We start from the raw sequence: 18,002 nt of genomic DNA, 5'->3' as shown, positions 1-18,002 counted from the left end.
AAAACATCCTCCACAACGTCCAGGACTCAGGGGATGGCTAAGGGTCTGTGCTGTAGAAGATCTAAGAATTCCCCGAGTCTCTTTTTAGACTGAGGGTAGTCCTGACTCTCCCATTGGAAATGCTCCCTTAAGGTATGAAGGGTTTCCCCAAAGGAAAAATCATCTGGGGGAGAGCCAGAAGGGATGGAATCTCTCTGCATCAGAATCCTCAGAAGTAGAGAGGGGTTGCATGTCTTCATATTAAGACGCATCAGAGTCATCTGACTCTTGTTTGGACAAAACTACAGGGGACAGATCTCTTTTCCTTTTGGAGGGGATAGCTTGGCTTCCCCTGATCAGCATGATAAGGTCTTCCACTATTTTAAGCATTTGAGACTGAGGCAAGGAAGCAGGTGTCTGAGATTGGGTCGTCGGTTTCTTGGGTGTGGTTCGTACCCTGGGCCTAAGAAACTCGGTAGTTTTTGAAAGAACGGTAGTCGTTAAAGAAGATGTCGGTTTGTGTCGAGAATCCGTAGTGAGAAGGACTTCCTCGGAAGCCGGTGCCTGCTCAGCGGCTCCGGACCCATCCAAGGTAGAGATGACCACAGTATCCTTAGTCGAAGAAGAGTCTTGCGACATACTGGACTCCAAAAGGGTCTCAGTAGTGGTCTGCGAATCCACAGAAGCGGGCATCAGGGGCTGCAAAAGCACCTCACTGACGACTGGAGAACTGACGAATAGCGTAACGGAAGCATCGTCAGTAGGTTTGGACCTGTGCAGCCTGTCTCTGTCTTTATCTTTACGTTTTTTTCAGAAGATCTGCTGTTGGGTGGCTTACCTAAGCCATATTGAAGTTCGAGGACTGTAAGCGAAAATATCTAGCTACAATAAGGGCCCGACGATGGATAGTTCTGGCACTGAACAAAGCACAGAAGCGACAGCGGGGCACGTCATAGTCTGGGCCTAAATAAGTGATGCAGTAAGAATGAAAGTCTCTGTGTGGTATTTGCTTTCCACAGGTGAGACAGTTGTTAACGTTTTCTGACATCGGTTAGTGCAAGAAAAAAAGGATCCCAATGGGGTGCTTAGCTTTACAAGACTTCAGCTTCAAATCAGTAGACGAAACCCAGGTAGTGACCGATCAGCACTTGCGCGAACTACTTCTGCATCAGGCTCCATGGCAAGAAAGACTGATGTAATGGCGTCGGCTGCCTTACTTTACACTACTGACAACCTGACGTCAGTCCTAAAGTGACAGCAACCGACGCAGAAATACTAAGCCTCTGGTATATGGGCCAGCCAAGAGCTACCCTTGCAGGGATGACCAAAATGTGATGACTGCAACAGTGAAACACAAAGAATATTTATATCTTTACATGTTAAATGGATAAATTAGAAGAATTCATTAACTATTTAGGGGAAACCACTTTAAGGTTCACCTATAATATTTCCCAGGAAAATATTGCTTATCTGGATGTAGAGATTATGAAAAAAAGTGATTCCTTTGAAACCAGGGTATATAGGAAGGACATTTATGTCAATTCATTCCTACACTACGAAAGTAGCCACCCAAGTCACTGTAAGAAAAACCTGGTCAAAGGACAGCTGGTGAGGGGTTCAAGGATGTCCAGTGAAGATCACGAATTTATAAAGGAATGTGATAGACTGGAAAAAATGTTCCTAGAAAGAGGTTACCCAAAAGCATTCATAGAAGAATTAAGAAAGGAGGTAACCTTAGGAAGAAATGGAAGATTTAGACCTATAAAAGGGGAGAAGAAAATTATACAGAACACTGAAGGACACTCAATGGTTAACCAATTTAACTACCAACATGGTTTGGTACTAGAATATAATGCTTTAAACGTCAAGGTCAAGGAGATATTTCAAAAAGAATGGGATAAATTTAAAATATTGACAGACTTAAAAGGGCTCCCTGACATGACACCTAGAGTTATTTATAAAAACCCTAGGAATATTAAAAGTATTTTAGAGACAGGTAATAATATTAAGAAGGGTGATAGATCTAACACACTGAAATTAGGCACATATAAATGCGGTAGGTGCAGGCAATGTGAATTTGTACTAAATGAAGAAAAAGTATTCTTGGAAAGCAGACACACTTGGATAAAAAGTAAGGGTTACTTTAACTGCGAGTCACAAGGTTTAGTTTATTTAGTTATATGTACAAATTGCACTTCTTTTTATGTAGGAAAAACTGAGAGATCCTTGAAAAAGAGGATATATGAACATATATACGACATAAAAAGTAGGAAAGAAACTAATGCACTCTACAGGCATTCACAAGTATGTGAGGATTACAGGTATAGATTTTTTGTAATTGATCAAATAAAAAGAGACTTAAGGGGTGGTCCATGGGAGGAATTGGTTGGCTATAAAGAGCTGTGGTGGCAGATACATTTGGAAGCCAACAAAACCCCAGGACTGAATGAGTATATTTCTGTTAAACCATTATTAAAGCTAAAAGCTGCAAAATCTTGACAAATGTAATTTTGAACAAGGCCACCAGATGGCAGCATTCCTCTAAGTCTATGAAACCCAAATGAATTTTTTATATATACAATTTAAATGATTGAATAATACTACAAAAAAGCAATTTAGGATCGGTTTTTAAGTCATTTTAACAAAGTATTTAATTTGATATTGATATATTTAGATATAGCTATTTATTATTAATGGTTTTTAACATATATTGAAGATGGCAAAAGGTTATTTTAACTTAATGGATTCTGATGTCTTTTTACTACGTACCTGATTTTTTAAAAAAGAGAAAACATGATTGGTTCTTCTACTAATTTATTTGTGTATAAAACTATTCACGACCAAGTCACATGTTAAATCTGATGAAGTCTTTGATAAGACGAAAACGCATGGTTTTAATAGCGTTAATTTGTTTTTTTAGTGAATAAAGTGTTCAGCTGCTTGATTCTCCTGGGACTTTCTTTTCTTTTTGTTACATGTTAAAAAAATGCCTGACCGAAGAATAACATTTTAATGATAAGAAAACAATTTTAAACAAAGTTCTTGATCCAAGGAATATATAACCTCCTGCACAATTACAATTTTATACCACTTGAGATACTAAATCCAAACAAACACATCAGCTGACTTGCTATATACAACCCATTCTGATGGCATCTTACTGGGTGATAATGGCTTGTATCATAATACCACACTTGTTTATATTGAATATATACTGTGTTGTGATACTATATGCTTTTAAGTATCTGTGAAACTAAGTCACACCTTCTTTATGGGACAATACTCTTACTCCAGGGAATTTAGAAAGAACCCCTTCTCCACAGAAATTCAGTAAAATTATATCTAATAATATTCAACCAAGAATCTACTAGAATCATTAAAGTATTCTGTACTGGAAATAATACCAATGGTAAAATAAACATATAGAACATGCATGACTGTAGGGCAACCAAATAATCAGTGCTATTTCTTTTCTTTTCGATGGCACAGCCTTGTTTACAAACTTATTTTTTTACAAAGATATGAAAAAAAATATAAACCATTCAACATCACAATGACATTCAAAATACATCCAAACTCTCTTATTGCCTTCATAATTAACAATCTTTCACAGAAATACTATTTTACCTGCTGCAGAGAACAAGGGCCAGATTCCAAAACACTTGCCCTCTGTGTAAATGACTACTTTCAGATATAAGCCTGGCCCAATTATAAAGACTTGACTTCTGTTAAGTGAGACTTACTATGATGAAAAGCCTACCTATAAAACAAGCTTACACTGGAGTAAGTCACTTAGAGCATAAGTCTTTTGAAATTGGGCCCCAAACATATCCAATAACCATGACTAAAACAAAAATGAGCCTTTAGTATTATTTTTCCTCTCTTCTTTTTACAAAGATGTTTAGGCTACTGAGATCCAGAACTGGCCTGAAGTTCTTGTTCTTCTTCTGAACTAAAAATAAACTTGAATAAACTACTGACCCTCTCTGGTATGGTGGAACTTCCTGGGTGGCTCTTTTTTTTGAAGGACAGACCTCCTGAATAGCTGCATACAGTGGATATAAAAAGTGTACACACCCCTGTTAAAATGCCAGGTTTTTGTGACATAAAAAAATGAGACCAAAATAAATAATTTCAAAACTTTCCTCCCCTTTAATGTGGCCTATAACCAGTACAATTCAATTGAAAAACAAATCTGTTAGGGGAAAAAATAGTGCGTCAGTGTCTCAAATTAATAGTACTAGTAGTTTAAAACTGTCCATGTCTCTTATTTCTAGATTTGTTCCAGATTCTTATTTTTTGTTTGGGGGGGGGTGACAACGCAAGCAGAGTCAAGTTAGGCATTTTCCGAATTTTTGACACGCAGAATCCAATAAGTTCGTCATCACTGCACTGTGAGAAAGGGAGGTGCTTACATCTGCTGAGCTGGAAATCTGCTATATGCTAGTTACTTCAGCTTAATGAAGACTGAATCTCCTTCACAGATCCCATGGACTCTCCTTTGTTGTATAAACTATTTTTATTCACTTAATATCAATTTTATAATGGCAAAAAAGCTCATGGATACTACAAATACAGAAAAATAGTCTAGTATTACATATTTTTATGAAGACTGTTGTATACCACGATGCAGTTCTATTTTTCTTTTTGAAAGACACAAATTTATTGTGTAAAAATGACTATGAAAGAGTATTGGTTGCAGTATTTTGCAAAGAATTAATAAAACTTTCTTTCTTGCAATTGCACGTGGGCGCGCACACAAAATTAAAACCTCTTGATGCTTTAAACTATGGCTATATGCCATTATATTATCATTATAAAGGAAACACCAAAAGTTTAACTAAATGACATTTGAATACTTGTATTTTTCCTCCCTTCAAAAAAAAAAATCTCATTGGTCTTACCTGGTCCAGAGTACAACTTTCTCTCCTGTGGAAATGACTTTGCTGTTTTTTGCACAAACTGCAGGTTCTTTATTTTTGCCTTGTTCTGTACCCTGGCTCACACTTTGAGTTATACACACTCCATGCAAATGGGATTCTTTTTTCATGGTAGGGCTTCTTTTTGTTTGTGACTGAGCATTTATCTCCATTTCATTTAAAGGGCCCCTTACAACTGCAGCATTTAGTTCAGACATGTCACAGACTGTAGAGCCCAGATCATCTTGACTCAGTGTTTCCTTTCTGGAATCAGCAAGGCAACTTAATGACTCTGTGACTTTGTTTAGCAATTCACCATTATCCCTCTTTTCTTGGGATGAGTCTGATACACACACTTCAGGTTTCTGAAGTCCACTGGCGGCATCACATACAGCATGAACATCAGCTGTTCTAGCCACTGAATCGTGCATTTCTACAAGGGACTTGGATAAATGCAGGTCATTGGATAAGCAGTTCCCCTCCATTACATTTGTGAATGTCTTTTCTTGTTCACCTGTATAATCCTGGGGTGCTACTTCTGGAAAATGTGCATCAGTATTAGCATTACAGTCATGCAATTTATCATTTTGGGTAACAGTTCTTAAAGGTGAAGTTTCCTTATCAAGTCCACTGCTGCTGCTGTCCTGTGTGGTGTCTGTAAGTTTACTTGGTGTAGATGTTCTGAAAAACAAATTTCCTTTCTTTTCAGGGTTTGCCTCTGAAGTGAGCTTCAAAGAATCATTCAGCTTAACCAATTTTTGTGTCTTGTTTTGTTGAGCTCGTTCTCCATTGGTGGTGTCCACATCCTGGAAGCCTGCTTTGCTTTTTACTGTTTTAGTCTCTTCACTATTTTGCAATGCCGGCAAATGTTCAGACTGTTTACTAGCATCTCCAACCTCGTTTAATATTACATTTGTTATTCCACTTTGTCTTGATGGTATTCCTCTTCTACATGCAGGAGGCATGTCTGGGGTGCCACTGTGGCCTGCATTGATAGGGAAACAAAAATAAACAAAAACATTACACCTATATGAAGCTGTAAACTTATGCATTTAATACATTGTCTGTTAGTAAACATTTAGAAATCCATAGAAGCACTGATGTGACAAGAAAAACAAGGTTGTGCCTACCATAATTACAGACCTTCAAGAGCTACTCAGTCAGCAGGTCCATATATCCTGAACATCCAAATGTTAAAAAGTAATCTTTTGGAATGCTTTTCATAACAAGTTCCATTGTGGAATCATATCTGATCTACTACAATAATGATCTAATGACTTGGATGAAGGGCTGCTCATTAAGTGAGAGAGATTCTCATCACCTCCTCAACAGTTTCCAAAACAGATATGTTAAAAGAGCCTGAGAATGAAATGCAAGGAAAATAACTTATTTTCTGTCATGGCTAACAAAGGATAAACAAGGGATCGTGGGAGGACAAGCAGACCCGAGATGCCACTGAAAGCTTACTTACACAAAATGTTAACTACTATACCTTCTTCAAGACAACTTCAGTTAGCAGGATCTTTGATTTCCATTTTCTAGTAATTGCTTTTTTGGCAGCCTTCATAATGAGACATCCCCCATTGTTTCTTTGTGAAATGCTTACCCAGTCCCTCTTCCCAATTCTAACTTCCTCTGATTGATTCTTACAGTTATGCAATATTTTATATCCTCTACTAAGACACTCCCACAAGAGGTGAAAATATCTTGGACTTGGTATTAACCAACATGAGTAACCACTACAGTATCATCCTCCCTGGTAAGATCCGACTAAAAAGTGGTCACTTTTGAAGTAACCATCTTCCCCCGACCACCCCCTACATAGGTTCAAACAAAAAAACTTCTCAAAAACTGATTACAACCTCCTGAGGGAAGGTATAAACAGCTTCACAGCTCCCTCCCCTCCATAGGAATTAGCACATATGCCCAAACCTACACCAAAGTACTATACAAGCACTTATATAGCTGAATGGAATCAGGAATTCCCAACAGGACAAAATCCTCCTCCTCAAGGAAGAGTAAACCTGTCTGGTGCACATCTGCAATTAATAAACTCTATGACAGTGATGGCGAACCTATGACACGTGTGTCAAAGGTGACACGCCACAACATTTTGGGTGACACACCAGCGTTCACCAACACCCGAGTTACCAAAGAAACTGCTTTTGCATTTGTTGCTTGTATGAAGTGCATTAAATTATTTTATGCCAGGAGCCACTTCAACACTGCTGCAGAGGTAAGGAAGTTATTAAACTCAAAGACTATTTCGGTATACTTTCTCGGCAGAGTCGGCAAAGGGCAGTCTGACATTGTTTTCTCTTCGTGGTTACACTTCTGCAAAGGGCAAGCAGTCTGCACTTCTAGGAGTGTGCTGTTTTACATTCCTCTAAACTGTCCATCTTAATCCCTCCTAAAACTGGCAACTTTTTACATTTAATGACAATTATAGATTAATTTTACTTCAGAAAATGTATATTAATTCATGTTAATTTTTTTATAGGTTGTTACTAGGCTATTGACCCTAGGGCCTATACAAGCCTAGCCATAACAATTCCCTGGATATTTCTTCCCACAATATTTACTTTCCTGGACCCCTGTCTAGCAGGGCAACTGACGTGATCCCTGGGGTGAATTTACTATCTCCCATCCAATCGTCAAGGTTCCTTTTGAAGAGGGCCAAGGAGGCACTCTGCTCGACATGTATGGGCAGTCTAGTCCAGAGTATGGGGAGTCTCTGGGTCAGGAACCTACACCTCCAGCATGTTTTGCTCATTGTGATGACAAGGTTTAGATCGCTGGAGCATGTAGCTCTGTGAGATTGGGATTTCTTTAAGTGGAGCATGTCCAACAGCTCAGGGTTTGACATGGCCTTGTATGTTAAGCAGAGATCGCCTCTGAGTAGACGGTATGTCACAGAGTATAGCTGGAGTTTTTTTAGACGGTCAGCATAGGGCATCTGCTTTAGGCCTGTGATCCTTTTAGTGAGGTATGGCTGTGGCCTTTCCAGCTGTTGCAGATGTCTTGTGAGGTACATACCAAACGGGGAGTTGCACTCTATAATGGGTCTAATGAGGGATGAGTACAGTGGGACAATGATCTCCTTTCTTATGGATGAAGAGCCCTTAGTGATGAGGTGTGCCACATAGAAGGGTTTCCTGACTGTTGTGGCGATGTGGTTATCGAAGGTGAGACCACTGTCCACCTGTGTCCCTAAGTCTCTCATCACACTTTCAGTGTTTAGTGTACTGCCACCTATATGGTAATTCATAGGAACATGAATACTCTCAGTATTTCAAATTAATAGCACTAACAGTTTAAAATTGTCCATGTCTCTTATTTCTAGATTTGTTCCTGATTCTGTTGAGATTTACCCCCTGCTGTATAGAAGAGCCATGCTGTTTATTTATTTTTTATATGACTTATTTAATTAATCTATTTTGTTTTTTTTTTCTGTTGTTTTTTTTTTGGGGGGATGACACGCAAGCAGAGTCAAGTTACGCATTTTCAGAATTTCTGACACGTCGAACCTAAAAGGTTTGACATCACTGCTCTATAATAAAAGGAAAAAGCTGTTGTCCAGGACCAAGAAGGAGCAGGTGCCTAACTGGAAGCAATCTCTCCTTAGTCTGAAGAAGCAAATAAGAGCACTAGTAAACTCCTCCAAACCAAACCAAGTCCAAACTGGCCACATCTACTAAAGACAATCACAAGGCTTTCTTCGCATATGTCCGCAAACTCAAAGGAAACACCCAGATCTGCTCAGAACTGGTGGTCAAGGACACCACATACACAAACGCCGTAGGTATAGCCAACCTGGTGGTAGACAGGTTCAGTGAAAACTTCACCCCTCTTCCCCCCATCAGTAAATCAGGACATCCCCAGCACCTGCCCCCCCCTCTTTTTCTCTAGGGAGCAAGTCATCATTGCCCTCTCAAAAGCAAAAAATACAGCCTCCACGGGACCAGGTAGCATCCCAGGCTGCATCCTAGATGAATTCAGACAGGAACCTGCAGCACCATTAGGCACTCTATTCAACCAAAGCCTGAGTACTGGCTTTGTCCCAGCCGAGTGGAAGACAGCCACTGTCATCCCTTTGCACAAAGGTGGAGCATCCACTGATCCTTTGGTTTCATCAATAAATAAACGTTCTCAACTAGGTGTCAATCCATATGTGACCAGATGGGTAGCAATCTGGCTCACTGATAGAACCCACCTAGTTAAAATAGGGGAAGCCACCTCAAGCAGTTGGTCCGCAACGAGTGGTGTACCCCAGGGTTCGGTCTTGGGGCCCTTGTTGTTGGGATATACTTTTCTGAGGTGCAGGCCAAAACCAGTGGGCTATGGCTGACCAAGTTTGCAGATGACTGTAAGCTGGGCATTATCATCAGTTCCCCTAGTGATGTGGACATCCTCCAAGAGGGTCTCCCCCAAATATAGGACTGGTGCCAGAAACAGGGCCTCAAACTGAATGCCAAAAAATGCATCATCATCCCCTTTGGGGAGAGTGACGTCCCCACAAATTATCACATTAATAACAAGGTACTAAGCACACAGTCAGTCTTGAGGGACTTGGGCACCCAGGCTGATAAACTGACTTCTGACCACCATATTGCTTCCACTGTACGAAAAGTTTTCTAAATGGTCCACCTCATTAGCAAAGGTATCTCATCCAGGGACAAGGTGGTCATAACATCCCTGCATTCTTCCCTTGTAAGACCCGTTATTGAGTACAATGCACCTTTTGGCATGTAACTCACAAAGCACATGTAGCAGCTGGAAAGACCACAGAGGTTCCTCCCCAGGAGAATCCAGGGCATCAAACATCTACCCTATACAGATATGCTAAAGGCCCTATCCCTCTATTCAGTCCCTTACAGACTCCTCAGAGGTGACCTCTGTCTGGCATACAAAGCAAGCTCAGACCCCACCCTGATGGGACTGCTGCATATCCGCAAGTCTAGCTCCACTCGAGTAACCCGCACGCACGACCTCAAACTTGTCTGTGACATCAATAGGACTTGTTGGTGGGACAGACTTGTATCCCACAGACTCCCCTTCTATGGAATGGGCTCCTGCTCCACATCAAGCAGAGTACCTCATCAACACTTCTAAGCGCAACTTGGATAACTGGATAGGGAACAGAAAATGCATCCCTGGGATTCCACCCTTGTCCCTGCTAAACAGGGGTACTGAGTGCTGACTTGTCGGAACATGAGCTAAATTCTTGGCTAGGCTTGCAAGCCTCAGGGCCAATAGCCTAGTAACTTCCTATGATCCTATGAATAAATTCTAGCCCCCCTCTTGCCTACTGTCTGTAGCCCTAATTGCAGTCATCCCTATCAGCAAAATATCTTTCCTCCATTCCCATGTTGGCTTACTTCTGAGAATACTTTCTGCTACTTTATGAATTCAATGTTCTGTATGATTACTGTTATTCTCCTTCAAGGTCTGCATCCAAAATCACAGCCTCTCCTTGTTTCTTGAGCTTCACCCTGTTTCATCATCATCTCATTACACTCTGAATTATAGTTTTCTGCTTGTGCTATGTACAGGAGCCTTAACTGTGTTGCTCCAACACACCCCTTCAAATCAGGTAATCCCAATCCGTCCTGTTCTATTGGAAGAATAAGCTTATCCCACTTGACTCTAGCAGTCTTCCCCTCCCAGATAAAATCCTTCAGCTCTTTATTAATTGCTATCCACAACTTCTCCTTTGACTGATAAAAATATGCCTGACCTGTGTATAAGACTAAACATTTTAACTGCTGCTGTCTTACTACTGATATCCATATAAACAGAGCTCCCATTTTCTCAGTTCTTCATCTTTTGTGTAGTTTCTTTTCACATATCTTTAGTTGCCACACCCACCAGAATCACATCCTTCTAAATACTTCATTTAACATGTTCCCATAAGTATGGATATTGCTGAACCAATTTGTATGAGGGTACACAATTTACCACTATTGCCTTTGTTTTAGCTTCATTAATTTTGCATCCCGATAAGGTCTGAAACTGTCTCAATATGTTTCACAGCACTGTAATATTCCTTTCTGGTTGTCAGGTATAAAATAATGTCATCTGAAAATAAAGCCAGTTTTTTTTTTATTACCATACCAATTACATCCTTGAATTTCTGAGTCCCTTAATTTCTCTGACAATGGTTCTAAATATAATGCAAATAACGAAGGGGAGAGAGGACACCCCTGCCTGCTTCCTTTGCTCAAGCACAGATTATCAAAGAGGACCCCCACCCACTTTAATTTTCACCTCCAATCCCTCATATATATCCTCTTAATCAACCTCATAATTTTATCAGGAATTGAAAATGCATCCATTACTCTGCTCATAATGCATCCATTTCTCTGCTCATAAAGTCCCAGCTTACTCTGTCAAATGCTTTCTTTGAATTAAGACCCAACAACAACAGTGATATTTTCTTACATTCTGCTTTCCTTTGGATCATCAGTGTTCTGTTAATGTTGTCAAATGTTTGCCTCCCTGCCACAAAATCACACTGATCCATATCTATCAATTTTGGCATCAGTTTTGTCTATAATGGCTAAAAGAATGGCAGACACATTAAAAGCATGGTTTAGTATTGAAATGGGTCTATATGAAGCTGGATATGATGGACCTTTACCCTCCTTAGGTATTAGAGCTACCACCGCTTTCTTCCAGGATGATGGTACTTCTCCTCTTAAAATGCTGTTAAACAAAACCTTCCAGGTGTTTATCAGCTTTTCCCTCCTAGTTTACATACTTTCACAGGAACATTATCTATTCCTGGGGACTTTCCTGTAGATTGGTTACACATCACCATTTTTATCTCATCTTCTCCTATCCAAACGGTTATTAATTAATTGAGCCTCCTCTACCTAACCTTGGCGTATGTAATTCTTTCATAAACATTTCCATTTGTACCTTTTCTTCACTTCCATATTTCTCTGCTTTATACAGATTTTCATTTCCAAAATATTTTTAAAACTCCTACAGGATCTCTTATCTCCCATGTTAAAGGCTCCTTAAGCTTGATGACAGACCTTTCTACATTCTGTTGCCTGAGTCATTATGCTAAAAGTTTTTGTGCTCTAAAGTTATTTTCAAAAAACAGTTGCTTAACAGCAATCCCTCATGCAAATTTTTGAAGTAATCCCTTATTTTCTGTTTAGCATTCTGCAGTTGCTCCTCCTCTTGTTCTGTGAGATTCTCCGTATTTTGCAATACTTTAACATTTGTCAGTCCCTCTAAATAATTCTTATTTTTTTAACCATATCTCCCTTTCTTTTAGTTCCACCCTATTTTTAAACTCAACTTTAAATTTATCCAAATCCCTAGATATATTTTCAGAAGAAATTTTATATCTTCTCTAATAGCTTCTGAATAATTTCCACTACCCTTTCCTTAAATTTCTCTCTTTTCAACAGATAGATGGGAATGCGCCACTGTCTCATTTTTATTTATTTAACATTTGTTGACTGGGAAAGTCCGACTATGTTCCACAGATCCTGTTTTCAGCAGAGGCCTGGGGAGAAATGCTCCAGAAGAATGTCTTTAGAATGTGGGAGGAAACCGGAGTACCCGGAGGAAACCCACGCGAATGCAGGGAGAACATGCAAACTCCACACAGAAGGCACCCCAGCCGAAAATCGAACCGGAGAACCTCTTGCTGTGAGGCGACAGCATTAACCGCTGCACCACTGCGCCGCCCAATTTCATTACCCTGTGTTTTTATTTTAGTTATTATTGCCACATGATTTAAATAGTTATTTGGTGTACATCAAGACCTTCAATTAAATACACATGTTCCTGTGAAATGTAAATCCTGTCTAGCCTAGCCCAGTTTTTGTATCTTGGGGAATAATTTGTAAATTCACTCCACATTCCTATTACTGAATCCACATCTTCCATGCCAAATATTTTCATACATTTCTAGCCTCCTTTGTTATATTTTTTCCTTATAGGCCCCCCCAGAAACATCTTCAATGATGCAGATCAAATTCCATCCCCCAGCTATAAGTAAAATTCCTTGATGAAAGATTATTTCTCTCAGAATTTTCTTAAGCTCCATTATAGCAGTTGGTGGAATATAAACACATGCCAGTGTAATCCTCCTCCCTCGACAGTAGCCCCTTAGTACTACAAACCTTTTTTACCCTCTTCTATTACCACTGGAGCGCCTCTTGTAATTAATATAAGTATTCCTTTCTTCCTTTGCCTCAGCTATTCCTCTGAATAACCATCCTGAAAACCTTTCTTTATCAAATTTACATATTCAGTTCTTTCAAAGTGTGCCTCCTGTAGTACAGCTATTTGCACTCTACATTTTTTTTAATATAGTTCACTACTCTTTCTTTTTTGTATTTATCTGTGAGACCATTAACGTTTAAAGACATTATAAAAAGCATCATATTCTTGAGAAATTATTCCCACCGTTTATATATAACCACTTTTTGTTAAATATCTAGTTCCAGCTTTTGTGATACATGCATGTACTGTTTCGGCAGGTTAATCTTTTATATAACTTTTTCTTGTCATCTTCATTTCGGCCTACAGCACATCTTACAGAACATTTTTTGTTTTACTGAAAACCTTCAAACAAAAATACACACACACACACACACACACACACACACACAATATCCCCCTAAAACTTATTAACTTGATAATAACACACAAAACTATGTACATCTTGAAATACTGAAGTTTTACCCTCCCAACAGGAACAAATGTTGCAAACTGATAGACAGCCACACACACACACACACACACACACACACACACACACACACACACACACACACTCGAGCTAACCTAAGAAAAGAAGTTATGTCTTACCATAACGTTCCATCTGTGTTGGTCTTCATCTTTCGTTCATCACTGATGGGGTTCGGTTCTGAGCCCTCGGAATTGAGTCGGCCTATTACCAAGCTTGTGCCAGCCAAAAAACCTCTCGAGCTAAGTCTCTACCCAGAATGCCCTTCTCTCTGTTACCTCAGATCGAGTTTGCTAAGAAAAAGGAAGTAAAGCCAAGGCCACCTCTACCCAAGTACCCTAGGGCACCACTTAGACCCTAAGCATCCCCCAGGAGCCACTGGAGGGGGAAGGAGGGTGGGAAGTGATGAATGAAAGAAGAACAACAACACAGATGGAATGTTATGGTAAGACATAACTTCTTTATCTGATGTTGTTAATCTTCTTTCCATTCATCACTGATGGGAAAGGATCCCAAAGCTACCTTGAGGTCCATGGGCATCCTTTATGGAAGAATATTTCCGAGTACCATTGAGCCGAAGGCAGCTCTCCCTCTGGAGACCGGGTCCAATTTGTAATGATTGATAAAGGTATGAGGCTTAGCCCAAGTAGCTGCTGCGTAGATGTCATCCATGGAAGCCCTGGAGTGGAATGCTACAGAAGCTGCCATAGATTTAGTGGAGTGGGCTTTGACTTCTGGCATGGCTTCATTATGGAGGAAACAGGTGAAATGTATGGAGTCCCTCAGCCATCTTGATAATGTAACCTTGGAAACAGCCTTTCCCATTTTGGGTCCTGAAAAGGAAATGAAACGCTGATCAGATTTATGGATAGGTTGGGTCCTGTCTAGGTAAAATCTCAATTGTCTATGTACGTCTAAGGAGTGAAGGCAATACTCCTCTCTATTGGAAAAATTTGGAAAAAATCATTGGTAGATCAATGGACTGGTTAATGGAGAATTCAGAAACAACTTTGGGAAGAAAAGATGGGTTCGTCCGAAGTGACACTCTGTCTTTATGAAAGACCAGATATGGCCTCTTGATACACAATGCCTGCAGCTCCAAGACTCTTATGGCAGAGGTAATGGCTTCCAGAAACAAAGATTTCCAAGGCATAAATTTTAGGTCACACTTAGCAGCAGGCTCAATGGGTTTTTGAGTCAAATACTGAAGGACTAAAGTGAGGTTCCATGGTTCCACGTGGTGTCTGAGAGGAGGCCTGAGATGAGGGGTCCCCTTGAGGAAAGCCTTGCAGAGGCATAAAGAGATGAGGGGTGCCATCCTATACCATTGTGGAAATTGGAAATTGCCTGTAGATGCAGTCGTACTGTAGAGGCAGAGGCTCCATTATCAAAAAACTTAGCCAAGTATTGAAGCACTGCAGTAACTGGAGCCGAATACGGATCTAGCATGTTATCCTTGGAACCTGATGGAGAATCTTTTCCATTTATCCTGATACTGTCTTCTGGTGGATGATTTGTGGGAGGCCAGAATGATGTCCCAAACAGGGGAGGAGAGATTAGCTTGCCTGGCGACTAGTGGAAGTGGAGAAACCAAGCTGTCAGCTTGAGACTGGACAGGTTCGGGTGACTTAATCCTTGGGGATGAGTAACCAGACCTGGTAGAGAGTCCAGAATCCACGGCAGGTATTCTAGGTGAAGAAAGGGGAAACAAACTTGTCAAGGCCAGAATGCGGTTATGAGGATCATCTTGCATCTCAACCGAAGAGCTTTCTTTACAAATTGTGGGATCAGAGGAATGGGAGAATAGGCGTAGAGAAGTCCCGTGGGCCAATCGTGGAGCAGAGCATCCCTCAGTGGCTCTCCCTCCGGGGGAATTAGGGTGAAGTAGCTGCTGCACTTGGTGTTTGATGGGGAAGCGAAAACATCGCAGCAAGACTGGCCCCAGTGGCGGAAGATTACAGACGCCACCTCAGGGTTGAGGGACCACTAGTGGGGCATGAGGATGCATCTGCTTAGTTTGTCCGCAATCATGTTGGAGCTTCCCGGGAAATGTGTTGCTATCAGAAGGTGGTTGGAAGCTATCGCCCACTGCCAAATTCTCATGGCTTCTCGACACAGAGGATACAACTTGGTTCCTCCTTGCTTGTTGATATACCAGACCACTGACATATTGTCTGAATGAACTGCAATTGTCCCAGAAGGGAGGGCTGAATGGAAGGCCTGCGATGCTAACAGCATGGCGCTCACTTCCAGAACACTAATATGCAGGCAGACCATGTGCCTTGGACAGTCTTTCCATGGAAATGGCCCCTTCCACCCAATCAGAGAAGCATCCGTGGTCACAATGGCTGTGGGGTAGGGGGGTTTAAATGGGCGGCTCCAGAGGTCTACTTCTGGCCTCATCCACCAAAGCAGGTCCTGTTTGCAGGAGATGGTTATTCGAATCTTGTAATCCAGGGGATGACAGTTTGGGAACCACTGACAGAGAAGGAGCCATTGCAGAATCCGCATATGTAGTTTTGCTAGAGGCACTATTGGAATTGAGGCAGCCATAGAACCTAGGACCTGAAGAACTTCCCTTGCAGAGGCTGTTTGGGAAAGAATCACCCAGAGTTGAAGCCTCAATCAATGGAGTCTGTGAAATGGGAGTGATACCAGACAGGACTGAGTAGTGAACACTGCTCCAATGAATGCTATTTGTTGTGTAGGGATAAGGTTTGATTTTTCCCAGTGTATCGTTATTCCCAAGAATTTTGCCAGAGGGAGAGTATTGTGTACAGCTGTTACCAGAAGATGCTTGGTGGGTGTGGTAAGGAGCCAGTCGTCTAGATATGGAAACACCCGGAATCCTTTTAGTCTCAAGTGAGTTGTTACCACTGCCATGCATTTCGTTAACACACTGGGGGCTGTAGAGAGACCGAATGGCAGGGAACGGAATTGGTAATGACTGGCTCCAATCCAGAAGCAAAGCAGACTCCTGGAGCATTTGCCCATCTTGATGTGGTAATACGCATCCCAGAGATCTATAGAGCACTACCAATCACCTTCTCTTAAAAAGGGAAGGATGGACTGAACTGTCACCATCCGGAATTTGGTTTGGGTGACAAGACTTGTTTAAACAGCTGAGATCCAAAATGGGTCTCCAGTCCCCTGTCTTTTTTGGCACCAAAAAGAATCTCGAGTAAAATCCGGATCCACGCTGGTCTGGTGGGACTGATAGGATGACTCTTTTTTGAGACAGCTTTATAATCTCTGAAGCAGCTTGTTCCCTTTGACTGGGTAAAATATCAAGAAGTTTTCTTGGAAATTTTGGCTGACAAGAAAGGGGAATGGTGTAACCTCTGGTGATAATGTTCTGCACCCAATGACCGGTGGTGACAGACTGCCAGGCAGCTTGGTGCAGAGAGAAATTACCCCCAACTGCTTCCAAAGGTAAGCAATCGGGCCACCCCTCGGGAGCGCTGATAAGGCTGTCCAGAGAAGCAGTCCCTAGTGCCTTGATTGGGAAACCTCCTCTGCTCCTATGGGGGCTTCTTCCAGAATTGTTACCCCCTCTGCCTCTTGGAGAATCATCACCACGTGCGGCATGGAAGGGACCCCGAGATTTCTTATGCCACATTTTCCCACTCCTCTGATTCCTGGAGAAGGTACGCTGAGGGTTGGAAAAATGTAGGCTTATGGCAGGAAGGGTTTTTCTGTCTTGTTCGCACCTGGATAGCGTGTCCTTCACTTTGGAACCAAATAGGGATGTAGCTTCAATAGGAGCATTCACAAAGGAAGACTTGAAGGGATCCACAAGGTCATAAATGTGCATCCAGGCATGACGCCTCATTACAATGGCCGAACTCGCTGCTCTAGCAGCCCCTTCGGTTGTGTGCGACATCAACCTCATGGACGAGTTGGATACTGATTCCAGGGTTATGAGCTGCAAAGCCACTTTGTCCCTGACCTCATCAGACAACTGTCCTGAGAGCGTCTCTGAGAGTTTGGAGATCAGGTCCCTCTGGAGCCTCGTAAAATGTGCCAAATAATTCAGGGATTGTATAGCAAAAGTCCTTGATGCAAAAACATGCTTCCCAAGTTTGTCCACTGCCTGGGACTCCCTGTTGGGCGGGTGGACAGTGGGACTTTCCTCAGCCAAGTCCGTTTTCGTGGCCACCGCCACCACCATAGCATCAACTGGTAACCCTTTGGACCAGTGAGGGTTCTCCTCGGGAGGGGGAAGAATTTTGTCTGGTCTCTGGGCGATCAGCTCAATGGAACCAGGATTCTTCCATGCGCGTTGCACATTGAGCTGCACAAGCTCGTCGGCAGGTGGGGTCACCCAAGAGGTAGAAGGTCAGGCACGAAAAGCCTGCAGAAACACTGACTCCTCAGACGAAGGGTTGGAG

The 18,002-nt window shown here is 41.5% G+C and overlaps 1 protein-coding gene across 2 annotated transcripts in view; it reads right to left on the bottom strand.

Moving 5' to 3' along the window:
• Positions 1-18,002, bottom strand: part of GON4L (gon-4 like) — a 3,426,849-nt gene that overhangs the window by 101,359 nt on the left and 3,307,488 nt on the right. For both annotated transcript variants that reach the window (XM_044080158.1, XM_044080159.1), the window contains one exon: positions 4,884-5,883. In XM_044080158.1, coding sequence (XP_043936093.1) covers positions 4,884-5,883 — 1,000 coding nt within the window. The remainder of the gene's footprint in view (positions 1-4,883; positions 5,884-18,002) is intronic.

Source organism: Protopterus annectens, chromosome 8.part0, assembly GCF_019279795.1.
Source record: "Protopterus annectens isolate FY-2018-M chromosome 8.part0, PAN1.0, whole genome shotgun sequence".
Taxonomy (NCBI): Eukaryota; Metazoa; Chordata; order Ceratodontiformes; family Protopteridae; genus Protopterus; species Protopterus annectens.
The sequence above is the reverse complement of the archived record's forward strand: the minus strand, read 5'-3'. Positions and strand labels throughout refer to the sequence as shown.